Raw genomic sequence first — 19573 nt, 5'->3', positions numbered from 1 at the left:
GCTATCTAGCATTCACAACTGAATTCCAGAGATCTATAATGGTTAAGAACCACGAGGAGGAGAAATAGTCAATTGAATTTTGTCTTGTAGAGTATGGAAATACTCTCATATGGGGAGTAGTAGATTCCCCAGGCCAAGAAGGATCACCTGGAGAGGGGGAAAAGATGGCTGTAAGGCAAGCCCTTCTTAAGGAGAAAATTCCAGGGCATTTTGGTATCTAGATCTAATGAGTTCTGGGAGTCCAGGATGTGCCTTGACATCTAGGCCTTTTTAATATCAACTGATGACTGCCCAGCAATATTAAAAAATATATAACAGCTCACCAGCAGCATTTAACCAAATCAAAAGCAAGGGAAAAGCTTCTTTGTAGCGGACACCACATCTGGAAACACCTTCATCCTCCCCAACCAGTCACATAAAAAGCTTTTGCAGCATGACAAGGTGATCATCAAGTTTTGCTTATTCCAGATAAGGGAAAGTGGAGAGAGTTATAGTAGCAACTAGAAGCTCCATTATGCTAGCCACCATAGAAACAGGACAACAATCTAGCTTGAGGAAGAGATGCACCAGGTCAGTGAAACACCATTAGGCTGCCTGCACAGGAACTCCTCACTTAACGTTGTAGTTATGTTCCTGAAAAATTTCACTTTAAGCAAAACGATGTTAAGCGAATCCAATTTCCTCATAAGACTTAATGTAAATAAGGGGGTTAAGTTCCCAGGAAATTTTTTTCCTCTGACAAAAGATTTTATAGACACACACACACACACACACTCTACCAGTTTTAAAACAAACAATTTAATACTGGTACAAAGTGATGATTGTGAAGCTTGGTTGAGGTGGAGGAGTCAGAGGGTGGTATATTTCCCAGGGAATGCCTTACTGCTAAAATAATGAACTAGCAATTGGCTGAGCCCTCAGGGGTTAACTCTCACACTCTACAGGGCAGCAGGAAAGGAGGGAGGGCAGACAGAGACATACACCCTGTGTGTGTTTGAGAGATAGAGATGCACACTTCCCCTTTAAGGATGAAGAGTGGGGTCAGAAGTACCCTGCCTTGTTGATTAGATCAGCAAGCTCAGACTCCACACCAGCCTAAGGCAGCAGCTCTCTCCATTCACTGCTCTATGGAAGATGGGGTAAGCAGGGTGCAGGTGCAGGAGTGGGGGGGTGGAGGGGGACACCCTGACATTAGCCCCCCTTTTCTTGCCCTCCTCCACACACAGCAAGCAGGAGGCTCAGGGAGCAGCTTCAAGGCAGAGGGCAGGAGCAGCACATGGCAGTGGGGGGAGGGACAGCTGAACTGCCAGCAGTTGATCAAGTTCCCTGTGCAGCAGCTGCTGGTTCCAACCACCCACCAGCTAGCTGCATCAGGCTGCTCTTCCTGCAAGTAGTGGACAAAGCAGGCAGCTGACAAACCACATTAGGAGGGAGCATTGCACAACTTTAAAAAGAGCTTGTCCCTAATTGATCAGCAAGGTAACAATGAAACAATATTAACCAGGACAACGTCAAGTGAGGAGTTCCTGCATCATTGCTACATTTTCAGAAACCTGTGCATCAACTGTAGCTCACCACCTGCCTAATTCTTATCAATTGGCAGTAGTCATAGAATCAGAGAATATCAGGGTTGAAGGGATCTCAGACAGTCATGTAGTCCAACCCCCTGCTAAGGAGTCTTAAAGAAGGACATGAACTGACAAGTTAGAGGCTCTATACATTTGATTCTGGGGAGTGTGTCATTTATAAGGAGCAGCATGGTAGAAAAATATAGATCTGCCCTGAAAAGTCAATAATATTCTGTTGTGTGGTGCGCCTAGCAAACAGATTTACACACACACCCCTTCTACATCCACAAACTCACCCTGGTTCTGACATTGACTGTTTCTTTCATACAGCATCCATAATAAAAAATTCTACAGCTTGAATTATTTTCTACATCTGTGCAATACCATTGTGTTCAGTTTATTAATCTGATGCTAATGGAGTTATACAGGTAACCTGAGGGGCCCAGAAGGCCCTCATTTACTTTGGAAAGAAAGAGAGAGGGGAAGGCCCAGAGTAGCACACTTTATCTGAAACGATGGAGCCACTCATGCAGAGAATGAAAGTCTTGCAGCCATGTGGACAGCCTGAACAGGGAGTGGGTTAACAGAAGCTGGTCTGGGGAAGCACTGAATCTCTAGCTGGCAGTGACTGGGCCCCCAAGTGGAAGCAGCCACAGGAGGGTAAGCTTCCCTTCTTTTGCACATGTTCTTCCTGTTGCTTGCTTAAAAGAACAAACAGTAAAAACAAGACTTTTTTCTTATTTGTTCTTTTGTTTTTCCTCTCCTTAGTATTGCCTTTGTTTGTCTACATTGTCTCTTTGCTTGAAAAGGAAGAAAGCAGAAAACAGGATTAGAGGGAACAGAGGAGCCTGAGGTAGTTGCTGCTACCCTGCTTCCATCATGAAAGGGGAAGAACGCAGTTCTTCTGTACATCTGCTTGGGAAAACAGATTAATAATCGGTTTTTCCTACTCCAGTCTTCCTAGAACTAGAAAGAATTTTCAAAAAGACTGATTTTATTGAACTGTTTATTCTGGCTTAGAATAAAAACCTTACTTTCATGTAGCAAAGTACACTGAAGGTATGCCATGCTGCTAGTTACTGGGGGTACAAAACACCCCAATTAGTAACCCAAACAAGTGGGGGAAAAGACGCATCAACTCAGACCTTCACAGCATGTATCATTGGTATTATTTACAATTTCTCTTGTTTAAATAAGCCTGGGACACCTCATACAGTATACATGGTTATTGCAACAGTACAGCACTTGCCTTTATGTTCAAAAACCTCAGAAGTTGTTCAGGATCATGATTTATGGTTCCCAAAAAGGCATTGTTGTTAACATGCAAAAAACATTACTAAACAATATTATCTAACTTCTACGGCTGCCAATACTGGACCTTAATAAGGAAACCAATTACAAAATACTTCCTTGTAGTGCTATACAAAAAGATATAAAATTAAGATAAGATTCTATCAACCACTTTTAAATATTCCAATTTTCCAACAGTGCAGTTTTCCACATCTTTACCACCACTGAACATTTTGAGGATAAAGTTAACAAAAATCAGCAAATCAGATAAAATTTTTTTAATCTTTGGATCCCTTTATTCCTGTGGCCTTTATATACATATACAAATGCAAATTACCAGATTCCTTTTTCAATTATAACTTAAACATATCAAAAAGTTGTAACTAGTAATTTAGAATTGAGGGAAAAAAAATCCATACCAAGTCATTTGTGAATTCACTGGTTTAACAATCAGAATTTTTAATGTCTCCAAGCTAGAGTCTATCAAAATGCAAACAACTTCAAACACTAAGAATTCTCTTTAAATTGATTATGTCTACTGGTATTACAACAAAGTTAACATTTCAAGAATTGACACATGGAGGCATATTTTTATCCCAAGCATTTTAGAAGGAGCATATTAACTCCCATGCCTGGTCCATTTTTTAAAAAGTGAGTATTACCACAAAGTAAAATTAATTGCAAGTTCTGACATGTGACAAAATATTTTATTTTTGTTCTTATTTGAAAAATCTTCTTAATTTGGTCAAATCCTGTGATATGCCAGACATTACAAAATGAAGTTCTTGCAAGAAAGAAGAGTATTCAGCTTTGTATAATGGAAGAACATTTTCAAATCTTCATTTATAATCCAAATATAAAAATCAAGCAAATTTAAAGCCTGAAAAGCTACGAAGAAAACAAACTAACTCAGTGTTCTTTAGCATATCAACTTTTGCAATAAACATAGTATGTTTGCGGACTTAAAAATGTTTATTCTTTAAAAAATTAGTTGCTTTTTATACAGCTATACAAAGTTTGTAATGTTTCTTTGGCAATGGGATATAATGGAATTTTACAACTATATAAAAAGTTTCCTTTGCCTAAGAAACAATATTTACTGTGTGTACATATTTGTCTGACAAAGCAAGTTTTCTACTGTCCAGCACCCTAGTTGATAAAGTACAACTATCTCAAAAGGGATATTACAGGATTTCCAAAAAACAACCTTCAGTGGATCAAAACACTCACAGTATCGACGGCCTTCTGCATACAATTGTCCTTGTAACTTGCGGCAATTATTAAATACAGTTTAGTAATAAGAAAAATCCTTTCAGTGATGAAAAAATACTTAAATTCCATCGAAGTACTGCTTTATAGCTAACTATACATAAGAAATTACTTACCGTTCTATCTCAAATATATTTAATGCTCCTTGTTTTCAAAGATGGCCATTTTTCAAAAAGTAACTGCATTAACCCCCTTTGAAATTAAATAGTTAAATCCCAGTGCTGGTGACAAGTATACAGCAAATTAACTTCATTCTTTGCAAACTAATTCTCTTGACCATGAAGATCTAGAAGTTCACCTGGTTCCAGCTTTCTTGTAGACTATGCAGAAACTTTGTTGTCTTTCTAGAAGAGATGTTAGAATGTTATATTTTGTTCAAACATATTTGTAGTCAAACTAGTTTGAGAATATGGAAAATGATTAATTGATTTTAGATGGCCACACACACAAAAAAGACATCACAGTATTTTTGCCAAAGGCTATTAACAGAACCACAGAAAAAGTGCTTTTTATAATTAATTTAACTGCTATTCATTGCACCCCACATAGTCTGGCACACTTAAAGGACGCTCGTCATCCAGGCTTGGAAACACTTCTGGCATTATAGATTATGTAAAAATGCCAACTTTCCAGCCAGCCTAGTTGCTGTATTATGCACCCACTTCTGCTCAAGCCTCAGATGCTGCCTCACTCCATGTCAATGCTACTGGCTACTGACTGGATAAAGCATGCTCAGATCCCACAGGAGCTCAGAACTACAGGACTAACCCCTAGCAGTTTGTGAAGAATGACTGACAGAGTCAGGAAGTTGTGCCAATGCAAGAAAATTCAGGATTCCATAATGAATATTTCAGAAAAATATCATGAAAATTTCTAAGTAACAACTGCCTACCCCCCTCTCCCCTTCCCAGCGAACTATCACAAGAACATGTATTCAATCTGGGCCAGGATTTTAACATAGACTTACTTCTATCTATTTTTGTTTACTTGATGTATGCCTCTCAGTGTGGATAATAAACGGTCACATTCATATTTTTTCTGGTCTGACTAACTTTCTGGTTCTAGAGCAGTGATGCAACGTTTGGGAAAATGTAAAGTGGTTTTCACTGAAATAGTGACATTATAAAAGTTTCAATATTGGAATCAATGGAGCTATGACGACGTATCCCAGCAAAGGATCTGGCCAATTATGGATTTAAACCCTCCCCCACCCCCCCTTTTTTTTTTTTTTTTTAAAGAAGTGCCAAATCTATCTGAAGTGTCCCTTTAACCAAATGCATCACTTGTCAGTTGCTGCTTTAGGGATGTCAACCTGCTCTGCCCTTCCTAGAAGGCAACAGAAACCAGAGGAGATATGATCTCAATCACAACTCCAAAGAATACATCATATAACTTTTTGAGGTGGTTGTTTTGGAGTGTCTATATTTTGGGGAAGGACTAATTCTCACTTAACTCAGTGGCTCAGCCCATCCTGAACACAAACTATTTCAGTTGGACAACTATGGTCTCATCTCTTATTCTTAGGGGGACTTCAAGCTTTCTTAATGTTATATTTATATAATTAAGACACTGAACTTAAGACAGTAAGGAAGTATGGATAAATTTGAGCTATTTTTGCAGTTTCAACAGTGGATGACATGGGAAATTCCTTTCTTCCAAGTTCTTCCTATCCCTGTGCAGCCTTCCATGGCACAGTTTTTATAATGTCAAAAAGTGAAAATAATCATCTTCATCAGATCTTGCATAAGAGCAATTTGTAAGCACACTAGAAACTGTTTTGGCCATAGCCTTCATTCTCAGTTTGATTCTTTAGAGCTAAAATGAGACTTCTGCAGAGGGCCAACTCAAGGCATCTGCATCTCTAAGCTCAACTAACATCCTACTCTGAGGGTTTAAGTGCGATTTAACAAGTGCATAGGACTTGTTCTGACCCCTCTGTATGGGAGTGAATTTAATCCCTAAAGAACAATTGTTTTTGTGGAAGACTGCAGAAGGAACTTGAGTATGAAATGCCTGAGCAGGATGAGAGCTTAAAGCGGCTTACTGCTGTTTTAGAAAATTATGTTTCTTCATCAAAGAAAATATCAGAACTATGGAAATTTTAAAGCTTTTAATATTTTGTTTACTGTGAAAGATTTAAAAATGGGTGATGAATCCTGCAGTAAAGGAGTTTAAGCTACAAAAAAAAAAAAAAAAAAAAAAAAAAGAGTTCAACCCTCCTCTTCAAATCCTTGTATTTTCAGAATACTGCTTAATAAATGCCTCCATTCCAACTGCCTTTCCTGACTGTACAATCCCAAAGGGCACTTGATCAGGTCCTAAGTTTTTATTGATAGTGTAACTAAGAAAATAAAAAACCCTTCAAATTTCACTAAACAAAAAGTATTCTATTAATACAAGTATATTATTATTACCCTATATTCAAAGTCAGCAAACTCCCTGCCTCCACGACCACCTCTGAATCCACCACGAAACCCTCGAGGAGCGCCGAAACCACCTCTTCCACCTCCACGTCCTCTGCCACCACGGAAACCAATTCCTCCTCTACCGCGGTAGCCGCCACGACCACGATTTGAACGCAGTGGTATTCCGAAAGTCTCCGCATTTAACCTCCTTTCTTCAGCCCAGGTTGGCCTCCTTTCTCTAGCATGTACAAAGTGATATGAGCTCTTTAAAATGTGTCTAAATTTTCACTTTGAAACAGCCTACAGTGAGAGAGCCTGTCCAGAAGCACCTAAGTCACCACAAAAGGCACTACAATGAAACACTTTGCTTATCTATCATATTTAAGTTTTACTTGATGTGATACCTATTTGTAGTATCTGAATGCCTGGCACAATAATCCTTTTAGTATAATGGAAAGGAATGTTTTACTGTAGCTAGATACTGTAATATTGCACTGAGAATTTCACTTTAAGAGAATGCTGCCTTGTGTACTCTACATTCTGCACAATTACAAAGGCTCTGTGTTGATTCAAACAGGAAGTTGAGAAAATTAGTACCACCAGGAAACTTGAAATTAGGCCTTAGTTTTCTATTTTCTCTATCTGATGGCACTGAAACAGCACTGAACCTCCAACCAGTGCAAAAAAGTTGTAGAAATCCAAATTGTTGCCTTCCTGCTATCAGTGCATTACTGGGGAAGCACTGAATCAACTCTCAAAAAGTGCATCAATCCATCAAAGGACCTGTGTTTTATTCTGCATATTTTTATACTGGGAAATTGCAAGTGGGACTTGAACTTCGGTTGCTTTCCAACCATAGTCATAAACTTCATTTTTAAACTATAAACAAATTAATGCTGATGCACTATATTATGGAATAGACATGCACTGAGGAGAATAATTGGCTTCCCATTGCAGGGCATACCTATTGTCATCACAAGAGATGTTATCAAAAAAGGATTTGGTTTTGTCATAGTAGCAGTTGGGTCCAAGTGGATCTTCTTCATCAGCATTCCCTTCACTGTTTTGGGTGTCAACACCTGAGTCACCTTTATCTTCCCCATTTACAGGCTTCTCTGGTTTCTCAAGTTTATCTTCTAGAAAAATAAAAATAATCAGAATTCTTCCATTCTAATAAGATTTAACAAAAAAGGCCCAAACTAACTTGTGACAAAATCTAACCCCATAATAAAAGAACGAATTTTTTAAAATACAAAAAATCCTAAAGCCTAAACATAAAAAGTGCAACTGTTTAAAAAAAATTTGACTTTCATATGGTTCCCACGTGAAAGAACATATATAGCAATTAGTTATGACACTCATAATTTAGAGGGAAAACTTCTGGAAGACCTAATACATGGGAATAACCATGAGGTAACACCATGGAGAGAAGGTCAGTATCCAATTGTAAATAGTCACAAGGTGTTGCCATCTATTAACTAGACCTTCTAAATTAGGATTTGTGTTGTTGCTGTCCAGTGGACTGAGGTCCCCTTGATTTTTTGCAGATTAAATAAGGTGGTATTAGTAGGTGAGATATGAAAATCATTTTATAGTTCTGGATAAAATATATTATACTTGTGTGGAAGTGTGAATTTATTAGATTAACAAGACTAAAGATCTGTATTATTTAATATACATGAACAGAACATATAATTAATGACAAATACATGAAAAAAAAAACAACTTTGCCTCTTCATCCTCTTTAAGTATTTTGATATACTACAGAGGACTCCACTGCAATGTTATAATGCATTGCTAAGTTAGCTGGTTCTGTAACAGTCCCCAAAAGTTAAATTATCTTGCTTGGATCTCAATGCCTTGCCAAAAAAGGGGAAAATAAAATGATACATTATCAAAACCTGAACATTTCTGCACATCAATGTTAAATATTTACAGTACTTCCCCTTAGCACTGTGTGTTAGTAACCTTTACTGGCCTACTGCCGTACATTGCACATACTTCCTCAAATAAACATGCAAAGCAGCATCTTTGTTCAAGACATATCTATCTAAGACAGAACACCACCAGTAAAAGGGCAGTGAAGAAACCCTCTCTACATAAAAAGAAAAAGGAGTACTTGTGGCACCTTCGAGACTAACCAATTTATTTGAGCATAAGCTTTTGTGAGCTACAGCTGTAGCTCACGAAAGCTTATGCTCAAATAAATTGGTTAGTCTAAGGTGCCACAAGTACTCCTTTTTCTTTTTGCGAATACAGACTAACACGGCTGCTACTCTGAAACCTCTCCACATAGAAATGGCTGCAAAAAATCTGATTTTTTAGCAGTCCCCACATTTTAAACTCTTGCACTACAGATCTCTAAAAACAGTTACTAACTTTTTCATAACTGTTTTTCTTTGAGATGTGTTGCACATGTCCATTCCACTCTAGGGGTGGGTGGGTGGGTGTGCGCGTGCATGCACCCCAAGCACAGTCGCCAGAAGTTTATTCCTCGGTAGTATCCGTTGGTTTGACTCTGGTGCTCTCTAGGGCCCTGCCCTCATAGCCCCAGTATAAAGTGCCCAGCCAACCTGTACCCCTCAGTTCCTTCTTTCTGGCTAACTCCGAAGAGGGGTAGGAGGGCAGGTTGTAGAATGGCCATGTGCAACACATCTCAAAGAACAGTTACAGAAGATTTTTTTCTTCAAGTGATTGCATAGACATGTCCTTTCCACTGTAGATGGCTCCCAAGCAGTAACACAGGTGGTTAGGTCGGACTGTAAAACAGTTCAACTGGAACGGGCATCAACCCTGGCCTGTTGAGTAATGGCACAGTGAGCGGAAAAATGTATGCACTGACGACCAAGTCGCTCCTCTGGAGATGTCCTACATAGGGACCCAGGCCAGAAACGCCGCGGATGAAGCTTGTGCCCTCGTGGAATGGGCAGTCAGGATAGCTGGCAGTGGAACACCTGTCTGTTAGTAACATGCGAATGCATGATGTGATCCAGGGGGAGATCCTCTGAGCTGAGATGGGGGGTGTGGGTGGGTGTCTTTCACCCTATCAGCTATTGCTATGAAGAGTTGAGTTGAGTGAATGGATGATGTGAGACCATGCTGAGTTGAGGTGGGACAGGCAGTCCGAAAACAAAGGGGAGACAGGATCCAGCAATACAGGAACTGGTATAATGCCTTCAGGCGTCCCATGAAGAGGACTGTTTCGAACCCCTGGAATATCTGGGTGGAAGTGATAAAAACGTGCTGCCCAATGGGACAGGTGTCCTTCTTTTAGAGGCCACCAAGAAGGAGCATCTCAAATGGGGCCCTGGCATTGGGGGGCGGGGGGAGAGAATGCCCATGGGTCCAAAAAAGGTCACTACATAGGCAAAGGCCAATGACCACTGGGCCAAGCAGTCAGTGGCACCCCTGTGGCTGGGTCCATGGTAGGGCCAGGAGACTGGAAGGATTATGGGGGTGACTCCTTGGGCAAGAGGAGTACGATTCAACCTCTGACTCCAAGGATGAGCCCTCCTTTGTGGACTATGGAGGTGCAGTTCCCACCGGTGCTGGAGATCGGTTCTGGGGCAGGGAAGCTTGCACCGGAACTAGCAAGGACAGTTTCCCTCTGGATGGTATTGCGGGGCCTGAAATCGGATGGCAGCTAGGGGCTACCAGCTCCCTCCTGCCCACTGGCACTGACTCTCGTACTAGTACCAGTAGGTTTCTGGCTGTGGCAAATGTCTCAGGAATGGATGGCACTGCAATTGTACTGGCGCTGCTCTCCCTCCAGTGTCAACAGCTCATCTGGGACCAGATTCAACGGTGCCTGTGTACATGCTGGAGTCAATGGTGCTGCCTGCAAAACTGAGGCAGAGGAGTGGTCCAACCTAGGTTGCACTCTGCTCTCCATGTCTAGCCTTCTTCTGAGGTGGGGAATGTTCCCTCTCAACCAGGAATGGCGAGCAGTGCTGAGATTTCTGCTCAGCAGGAGGAGGGCTCTGCACCGACATTGAGGTACTCGGTGCAGCTTGGAGGAAGGACTGAGCACCACTTCCCTCAATAGGAATGTTAGCCTGCCTCCCAGTCCTTGTTTGTATGAAGCTTAAAAATCACAGCAGATGTGACAGCAATCTCTGCGAGCCTCACCCAAACACTTTCAGCAACTAGAATGCAGGTCACTCAAAGACAAAGCCCTGCTGCAGGAGGCATAGGGCTTGAAGCCCAGGCACGCCTTAGTACTGGGAGCAGATGAAACTCAGTTGATAGTTAGATAATCTAGTTAACACTTCTCCTTCAGCGATTTACACTCTAAAAGTTCAGAAAAAACCCAAAGGAAAAAGTCCACTGAGAATAGCTTGCTGTAGCAAGGAGAGCAGTTCCAGAGACTATCAGGGGCAGTAAGAAGGAACTAAGGGGGCACGGGTTGGCCAGGTCCTTTATACTGGCACTGTGAGCGCAAAGCACATGAGGGTGTCAGAATCAACCCGACTGATACCACTGAGGGGGGAAAAAAAAAAAAAAAAAAAACCTTCCAGGTGCTGTGCTCGGGGTGCAAACCAAGAGTGGCAAAAGCTTCCTAAAACTGTGGGGGGGCCACCGGCACCCAAACTGTGGCCTGTCCCCCAAAGCCCCACGCTGCTGCTTGCCCCTGTGCCGCCCCTTCTTGCCCTGTCCACCCACCCCCATCACTTGGGCTTACAACCAGGTAAAAAGAGGGCTATGCCCTCTCACTTTTAAAAGTGGTGAGGCCATGGCCTCCCTGTTCCAGCGCCCCTAGCATGCACACACCCCTACAGTGGAATGGACAAGTGCAATCACTCAAAGAACTACTACTCCTCTGGCTGCTTCTACAGGAGGAGAAAGGCAGAGAACAACAAATGGATATACTGGCAGAGAAAAAAAAGACCACGCACATCCTCCTCTCCAGTGAAAATATTTGCCCCAAATTCTCATTTTGGTATCCCACTTGACTTTCATGTACTGAATTAATGGACTATTGACTGACTTAAAAAATTGGTTAGGGAGTGAAACACATTTAAAAAATTCCAGAGTTGGGAGTATAATCTATTGATTTTTTGCCCCATATCTCCACCATCTTTCCAGAGCTCAAACATTTACTACCTTTTCCTATTAGGAAAGACTGCATAAACAGGGTTTCTAGAAAAGACACCTGCTACAGTTAAGGATATTCTGTACTTCAGAATTGAAAACAAAATTCTTTAAAAAACCCAGCCTAAAATACTGAGCCAAATACTGTTTAGAAGTCTTTTGAGCCATTAATACATAAAGAAGCAAATCTGCTAGTTTTTTTCCATGGTATCTATTTTCCATCAGTTTTTAGAAAGCAAAGGTTTACTATGATATGGTCTTTAAAGAAATTTTCCCAAAAGAGCCTTTGCTTTATTAAGCCACACAATCGGTTTCTTATTTTCCCATACTGAAATCTAGAACAGAAGCGAGTTTACCTTTTAATTTAAGTTTATTATGAAATTCTCTATCAATTTCCTCCTTGTTGAATTGTGCATTTGCACTTTCAAAGTCAAAGTCCTTTTCAAACTTCATTGGGCCATCCCGCCTAATACCAAATCGTCCTCTTCCACCACGGTGACCACCACGGCCTCTTCGTGTTGATGGTCCACCTGGAGCTGTGAGAATTTAGGATTTGAAGGGATTCACAACTTTAAGAATGCCCAGTATGACAGGTCTGTGTCTCATGCACCAACTTTCTGCATCTCTTGTATCAGAGAGCACCTCACAATCTTAAATTCACCTATAATAAATACTACAATAGAACAGAAGTTAGGCCTTCCATGAGGATGTTCGATCACTTTGATTAAGCAAAGATTTAAGTCAGGAAAAACTTAGTGAAAAAATACTGTTTTGAATCTAAAGATGTTTGCAGCATTTTATTCTTTGACGACTTCTATAATAAATGATCAGGGCTTCGCATTTCATACCTTCTGTATTTATCATCTAGTTACTAATATTTGCTTTACAACAACAGTATTCAAATCAGTACTTAATGCACTGCCGTCAGGGCGGATGTTTCCTTTATGCATCATTTTTGCTCCTGGTATCCCATTTCAACACTAACTGTCGCCATCCACAAATAAATGACATCAGTTCCCTAAAACTCTGTACCACAGTGAAAGTTTGCATGGTTTTAAGCATTATGCATTATAACTAGAGAAAAAAAGTTTCCCCATCATTTTCCTAAAATATAAAGTGAACAGTTACGAGTTTTGCAGGTTTTGTGTGCGTGCACTAAAGCCTTAAAATTAACATCTGATGAAACAAAGGTAAGGTTTTTCTCAAAACAGATTTAATTTACCAATTTGTCGCTTGTTTTCATTTCTGAGTTGCTCATTTTCTGATCTTGAAACCTTGTGTGCTTCAGCTACAGATGGAAAATAATGCAGACGAGCAAGTCATATCTTTTTATCATTCTTCTGTACACAGCTATGTTGTGTAGAATTTCAAAATCCGATAGGTGATGAAGCTTAACAGAAATATTATAACAATTCCCCCACACTAATGATGGAAATATGTTTTTTAATTTAAGAAAAATTAAACAAGCTAAGATCACTAGAATTCACTGGGTAAAAGAGATGAGATTTCAGACCTGGATTGGCACATCAACTACCATTATGCAGTATGAACAAAAAACCCTAAAAACCTCACTTAAAAGGAATGCATAAACCATACAAAGGAGAAAGCACAAGACAGGTAAAAGGAAAATATTTAAAGTTCTACCTCGTCTGTGCTCCTGATTCTCTAAAGATTTTTGACTACCAGATGCGAAAGGTCTGGCTGGTACAGGACTCCTTCTCCCAACAGGTGCTGGAGCAGGTAAATGGGCTGAAGCTGTTTGTACTGCTTGTTCCATGGTTGGGCTCTTTCTCAAATGGTCTGTCTGAGGACTTGAACGACCTAAAATGTAACCAGGGAGATTTCTTATCTACAAAATTTTATTTGTGGATCTCAAGTCAACCAATCTAGACTGAAGGGGTTATCTGCCTTACCAGTCAAGACAGCTGTGTCCAAAGAGGAAATAAATATTTCTGCACCCTCAGATCCACTAATCCAGACTGAAGAGATATATAGCAATTCCCCTTCCCCCAGTCTAAAAGAAAAAAAATGGGTAGGACAATTAATTCCTACCAACCCAGCCATGAGTGTTCTAGCTATGGAATGGAATTTTCTGATGTTTGGGAGGTAGGAAGCACTACAAATACTGTTCCTTTTTCCTTTCTGTGAAGAGTAGAAGGTAACTGTCCTCCCAATGGCAGAGCTGTACAAATAATTAATTTAGTGTATTGCTGTGTGAATGTTCCACAAATTAACAAACAGCAATGGCTAGTGCCAGCTATAATTCAGGCAGATATGCTGTGTAAGCTTCTTCACAGAGTTCTGTTCATATACTTCAATCCTGATTTGCAACACACCTGCTACTGCAGCCATAGGCATCTCCTGAATAGAGACACCCAGCCATGCACTAAACTGCACAATAGCATGAGTGTTGTTGACAAATTTCTGCTGGAAAAAGGAAAAAACGAACAAACCTCACTTGTGATTCAGATTCCAAGAGATTAAAGAGAGTGAACCAACGCACTGCCCCCTTTCCTCACTTTTTTAAAATTAAGCCACAACCTAGGCCTGGGATCTGAAACAAGGAATGAATGCCAAATAGGTGCCAAGTCTTGCCGATGCCTGACTGGAAGGTTTAGGCAGGTAAGGCCTTCAACCCAAGACTACATCTTACATGCTAGTTCTAAAGACCATACAATTTTAAATCTATCCATAGAAAAACCCCAATAGTTAAGTTTGAATGTTCAACACACTTTCCCAGTTATTGCAACATCATTTCCACTAATATAACAACTTTGGTAATCGATTCTATTATGGACCCTGAAAAGAAGGATCTGTTAGTCTCTTACCACAAAGTTTACCTAAACCTTGACAGAAAATAAACCTATTAACAAAGTTAAATATTTTTTCATCTTTTAATAACTGGAGGATCGAAGGGAAACAAAATGAAGACCAGTATTTTTTTTTTAAAAGAAAAAAAAAAAAAGTCTGCTGTTCAGTTTTTCCTCACCACCCTAATGCCATTAATAAAGGCTATTTTTAGGAGTCTTTACTCCTGAACTTTTTGTTTTTTAAGTATGCCATAGAGATTTGGCCAGGCAACTTACATTACTGCTGGATTCAATGGCTTAACCCCCACATGCCACTTTAAAAAGCAGATGTTGTAAGGAGTGTTTTAAGCAAGACATGAAAAGTAATTCTATTCTACTACATGCTTATAAGGCCTCAGCTGGAATATTGTATCTGGTTCTGGGTACCACATTTCAGGAAAGATGTGGACAAATTGGAGAAAGTCAAGAGGAGAGCAACAAAAACAATTAAAGGTCTAAAAAACAGGACTTACGAGGCAAGATTGAAAAAAAAATAGGTTTGTTCAGTCTGGAAAAGGGAAGATGGGGAGCAGAGGAGGAAGAGAGAACAGTTTTCAAATACATAAAAGGCTGTTACAAGGAGAAGGGTGAAAAACTGTTCTCATTAACCTCTGAGATTAGGACAAGAAGCAATAAGCTTAAATTGCAGCAAGGGTGGTTTAGGTTTGGACATTAGGAAAAACTTCCAGTCAGGGTAGCTAAGTACTGGAACAAACTGCCTACAGAAGCTGTGGTATCTTCTTCAGTGGAGGTTTTTAAGAACAGGTTAGACAAACACTATCAGAAATGGTTTAGTTATTACTTAGTCCTGCCTTGGGTGCAGGGGACAGGACTAGATGACCAACCGAGGTCCTTCCCAGTCCTACACTTCTATGATTCTGTGTTTGGAATGTGGTAATGATACTGACAATAGAACTGAATAGCTCCAAGGATATTAAGAAAAGCATAACATAAGGAATAAAGGCTTCACAACAGGGTCAAACAGAATTTTAGAAGTCCCTCAGCCCATATACATTGGAGAAGTTAATGTTTATCATGCTATCTATGAAATTAATCAAGGAATTCCCCAAAAACAATTACAAAATTTCATGTTAACTACATCCAATGTTTATTTTAACAATCTGAACTAAGCAATTTAACTTTTTTTGTAGAAGAAACTCTCTGGGTGATGACCAGTGCTATAAGTACTGCATAACTACATGCAATACAGCAAGTTAAGGAACAAAGAGAACACCCTTTTCTTGCTTGCCTTGGCCAGAGACACTTTGTTATGGAATATATTTTAGCTGTTGTGATTCATAAACAATTACATATTCATTCATTCCATTTTAACTGGGGCAGATGACAATAACTGGGCTTATAACTGTTTAGTAAGAAAGATCAGTTAGTCACTCAAGAACTTACCTTGAGATAGCTGTGTTTTTAGTGATCTTGCATCTGTTGCGAAGACAGAACCAACTGCACTGCTTTGGGATAAGCTAGCACTAGCTGAAGTTTCTGTTCCAAAAGATGTCAAGGAACCCCCTGCTTTGAAGAAAATAAGAGAGCTGTAAAGATTTAAAATTGGTTTCAATTATTCTGTTTTGTGGGCATCATGTCATTTTTTTTTAATTAGGACAAGTCACTTAGTCGTTAATGCTTTGTTAATCATCCTAGAATACTACTGAAATAGACAGAAATTGCACTTTTAAAAAACCTCTTCAACAGATAACTGCATGACTTCATGTAATGCAAAGTGCCCTGTAAATCTGTACTGCTTTGGAGAGCTAACAAGGTTAAGATTTAGTAACAAATTGCAATGGACATCTCATCATGCTTAGGTAGCCTAAGGAATCCTACTGACATACAAATTATGATGCTGGGACAGTAAGCATCAGTGACAGAAGCTTGACAGATAATGAAATACTTTTTCTGATAATCTGTGTTGTAATTCAACATTTCCATCTCGCTGATGGACTACAGTCTAATGGACAGTAGTTCTTAAACATCCCTGAGTTCTTAAACGTCACAACCTTTCTGCAACGGTCTCCCTTTTATAAATGGGCACACTATAAGCTAGTGCAAGAAAGGCTGAAGCACACTTTTACCTTGAGAAGTGACTACAGGTAAAATATTCAAATGCATAAGAGACTGCAGAGCCTAAGTCCCATTTTCAAAAATGAAACGGTATGTTCTCATACATAGGGAGATAATGTAATAAGCAGTTATGCTTCTTTAATGATAAACTTATCCTTTTTACTCCTATTCATCCTGTGGAGTAACAGCAACTAAGGGGGAAAGCTGGATTCTGCTTTTTCTTCTACATTAAAAAATGTTATTTACTAAATTCTAAACAGATGCATCTGTTAAAACCTATGGAAAGCAATGGGGTTGCAAAGGTGTAACTGAGGAGTTAAATTTGCCTGCTAAACATTTTTCTTACTGGTAATAATGGTTAAGAGGACACTTTAATCTCAGACCACAGGCTAAGTTTGTAGACCAGCAAGTAGCACCCAGAGGTCATTTTTACTCAGACTAAGCACACCTGATATGGAAGTTATTGGCACACAAACAGATGCCACAATACCATTTTACAGCCACTATAAAGTCCAGTTCTATTTTTAAATGTGTTCATGGTGCTTTTTTTAAAAAGCAAGCATCAAAAATAATCTTTACACATTTAATTTGTTGTCTTCCCACTCAGTGGTAAACTGTATTGGCACAAAACCCCTTTAGGAGAGAATTTTGATTGCCATACATTTTATAATGTGAGATACAAGGCCATGGCCAGTTTCCTAGTGTATGTTTCATAAGGGTGCTTTTTCAAATACACATGAAAAACATGTTATGGGTATTAAATAGCACAAGTCTGATTAGAAAAGCCCCAAAATTATTTCTTGTACACAAGAATTAGATAAACTTTTTTTTTTTTAAAATAAATAAAGCATGTACTATTAACAGAAAGATGTACCCTTATACTCTTCTCCCACTTAGTTCTGGGCATGGCAGTTTTCACACTGAGGATTCTATGGGCTACCAGAAGCGTATTTTCCTATCCCACTAAGTTAGATATACCCTATGTTACAAAACAGTTTGCTCACACCCAAATGTAGCAAGACATCTAACATCACCCACAAAATACATTCCTGGTCATTAACAAGGTTTGTCTCTTCATATTAGTTTCTTTCAGTAATCAAAATCAAATTCTGTAGATGAAAAAGTATGCAAACTATGTTAAGTTCTGCTTTTGTTGTACACAGACCTCGTGTTTCTAGCCACCATTGCACGTCACAGTGTCAGCCCTGTAAATTGCAGCGGCACTTGCATCCACAGCAGTACAACTACACTGGTTGCTAAAATCCCAGCATACACAAGGCCTTTCTCATTTCTTTTCTCAAAAATGAGGGCAGATTTTAGGATCCATTGAAACCCAGGCACTCAACTTGTAAAGATGAACTGCAAAGGATTTTACAAAAATTGTTCTTGTGCCCCTTTTGCTTCTTTATAACATATGAAGCAGCCATAGAAGGAGTGCTTCTTTAAAGTTTATGTTTATATAGAGAGACCATTTGCAGTCATCAGCTGTGATCTTCCCTAGTTTTACTAGAGGACATTGGTAGGGGAGGGAGTTTCTCTCTGAGGAGGTGGACTACTGGCTCTAACACCTTAAACGAAAGGGTTAGCTAAAAGGTCTGAGGGATACTTCAATCACAAACATTATACACTAGTCATCATTTCTATACATCTTCTGCATCTTAATTCTACAGGAAAATACAAAATATTAAAAAATAAAAACATACCAACTCCAACAGCACCAAACTGCTGCCCCACTAATGGACTTGGACTAAACTGACTGTATGCTGGCATCCTGCCGAAAGGACCATAGGATCCCACAGATTGGAATGAAGAAGTGGAAGAAGATCCTAGTGAAGACTGAAGAAAAATATTTATATAATACAGGGAATACAATACACTTTTGCAAGGCAAGGAGAAAATGTAGGACTAAACTGCTCACCACTGAACAGATACAAAGTCACTAAATTGTATATTAAAGTTTATAAAAATGTGAAACCTTATCATTTATAAAAGGAATACACATTGTTTAATATAGACCTTTCAAACTGACAGATATTGGAAACAGTAAAGAAAGCCTCAAAATACTGAAGTACCTGGATTATTCCATGTTAGAATTATTCCACAAGTAAGAATAAGTACATAGGCAAGACTTCCACAAATATGCATACAATTTGGGGCATTCTCACACATTTTACAGTGTTGCCAACTCGAGATTTCACCACAGAATTCATAATATTTGGTGTTTTCTTAAAGCCTTAGTTTCTGGACTCATGTGATGACAAAAGAATCTCAGTTTTCCTTAAAAAAAGTTTTCAAGGTTGATTAAGTGTCTGTCTACACTGCAATAAATAACCCATGGCACAGAGTCTCAGAGCCCCCTGGTCAGTTGACTCAGACTCCACACTGCAGGACTAAAAAAACTGCAGTGTAGACATTTGGGCCGGGGCTCCAGCTGAGGCCCAAATGTCTACAGTGCTATTTTAGAGCCCTACAGCCTGAGCCCAAATCAATTGACCCAGTCCAGCTGCATCTATGCCATGGGTCTTTTATCACAATGCAGACACACCCAAAAACTCAGAAACTAGAAAGCAAACAAAACACCCCAAATGCATTATTATTATTATTATTATTTTTTTTTAAGTCTTGTGATCTTTTAGTGTCCAACTCATGTTTTTTAATGTCTGGCACTGGCAATATTGTAATTTCATAGCTTCCGAATAAGTTTGTCAGCAACACTTGGGCTAAGTTTAGTGGCAAGAGCTTTATTTGAGAATTGTGCCTTCTGGGCTAGTATGCGAACATTAAAATTGCGTCATTCAATATAAAGAGAATTAACCAAGTTCCTTTTAATTCCCCACCCTCTCGGTCTACCATCAGAATGGCAATTCTAGAACATCCTAGCAACTATTAAGACATATAGCATGCACATATAGCTTTGCCTGTGAGGAGAGATTTGAGACACCAAGGGTGGCTGGCTCTCCCAAGCCACATGGAGACTACAAGATTGTGTGCGCGTCAGGAGAGGTGTGAAGTCAACTGGAGATGC

The 19573-nt window shown here is 39.5% G+C and overlaps 1 protein-coding gene across 6 annotated transcripts in view; it reads right to left on the bottom strand.

Annotated features, from left to right (window-relative positions):
• Positions 1-2560: 2560 nt before the first annotated feature.
• LSM14A (LSM14A mRNA processing body assembly factor) overlaps positions 2561-19573 on the bottom strand; it is a 32944-nt gene continuing 15931 nt past the window's right edge. Inside the window, exons 3-10 of one of the 6 annotated variants that reach the window (XM_073307913.1) lie at positions 18252-18384; positions 15877-15999; positions 13268-13444; positions 12846-12911; positions 11980-12159; positions 7497-7665; positions 6542-6770; positions 2561-4471 (exon numbers count right to left, since the gene is read on the bottom strand). In XM_073307913.1, coding sequence (XP_073164014.1) covers positions 4448-4471; positions 6542-6770; positions 7497-7665; positions 11980-12159; positions 12846-12911; positions 13268-13444; positions 15877-15999; positions 18252-18384 — 1101 coding nt within the window. In that variant the 3' untranslated portion in view covers positions 2561-4447. Of the gene's footprint in view, positions 4472-6541; positions 6771-7496; positions 7669-11979; positions 12160-12845; positions 12912-13267; positions 13445-15876; positions 16000-18251; positions 18385-19573 lie in introns of all 6 variants that reach the window. The other 5 variants (XM_073307914.1, XM_073307910.1, XM_073307911.1 and 2 more) reach the window with 5 other exon arrangements.

This window comes from Lepidochelys kempii, chromosome 12 (assembly GCF_965140265.1).
Source record: "Lepidochelys kempii isolate rLepKem1 chromosome 12, rLepKem1.hap2, whole genome shotgun sequence".
In the NCBI taxonomy this organism is placed as follows: Eukaryota; Metazoa; Chordata; order Testudines; family Cheloniidae; genus Lepidochelys; species Lepidochelys kempii.
This window is presented reverse-complemented; position numbering and strand designations above follow the sequence as displayed.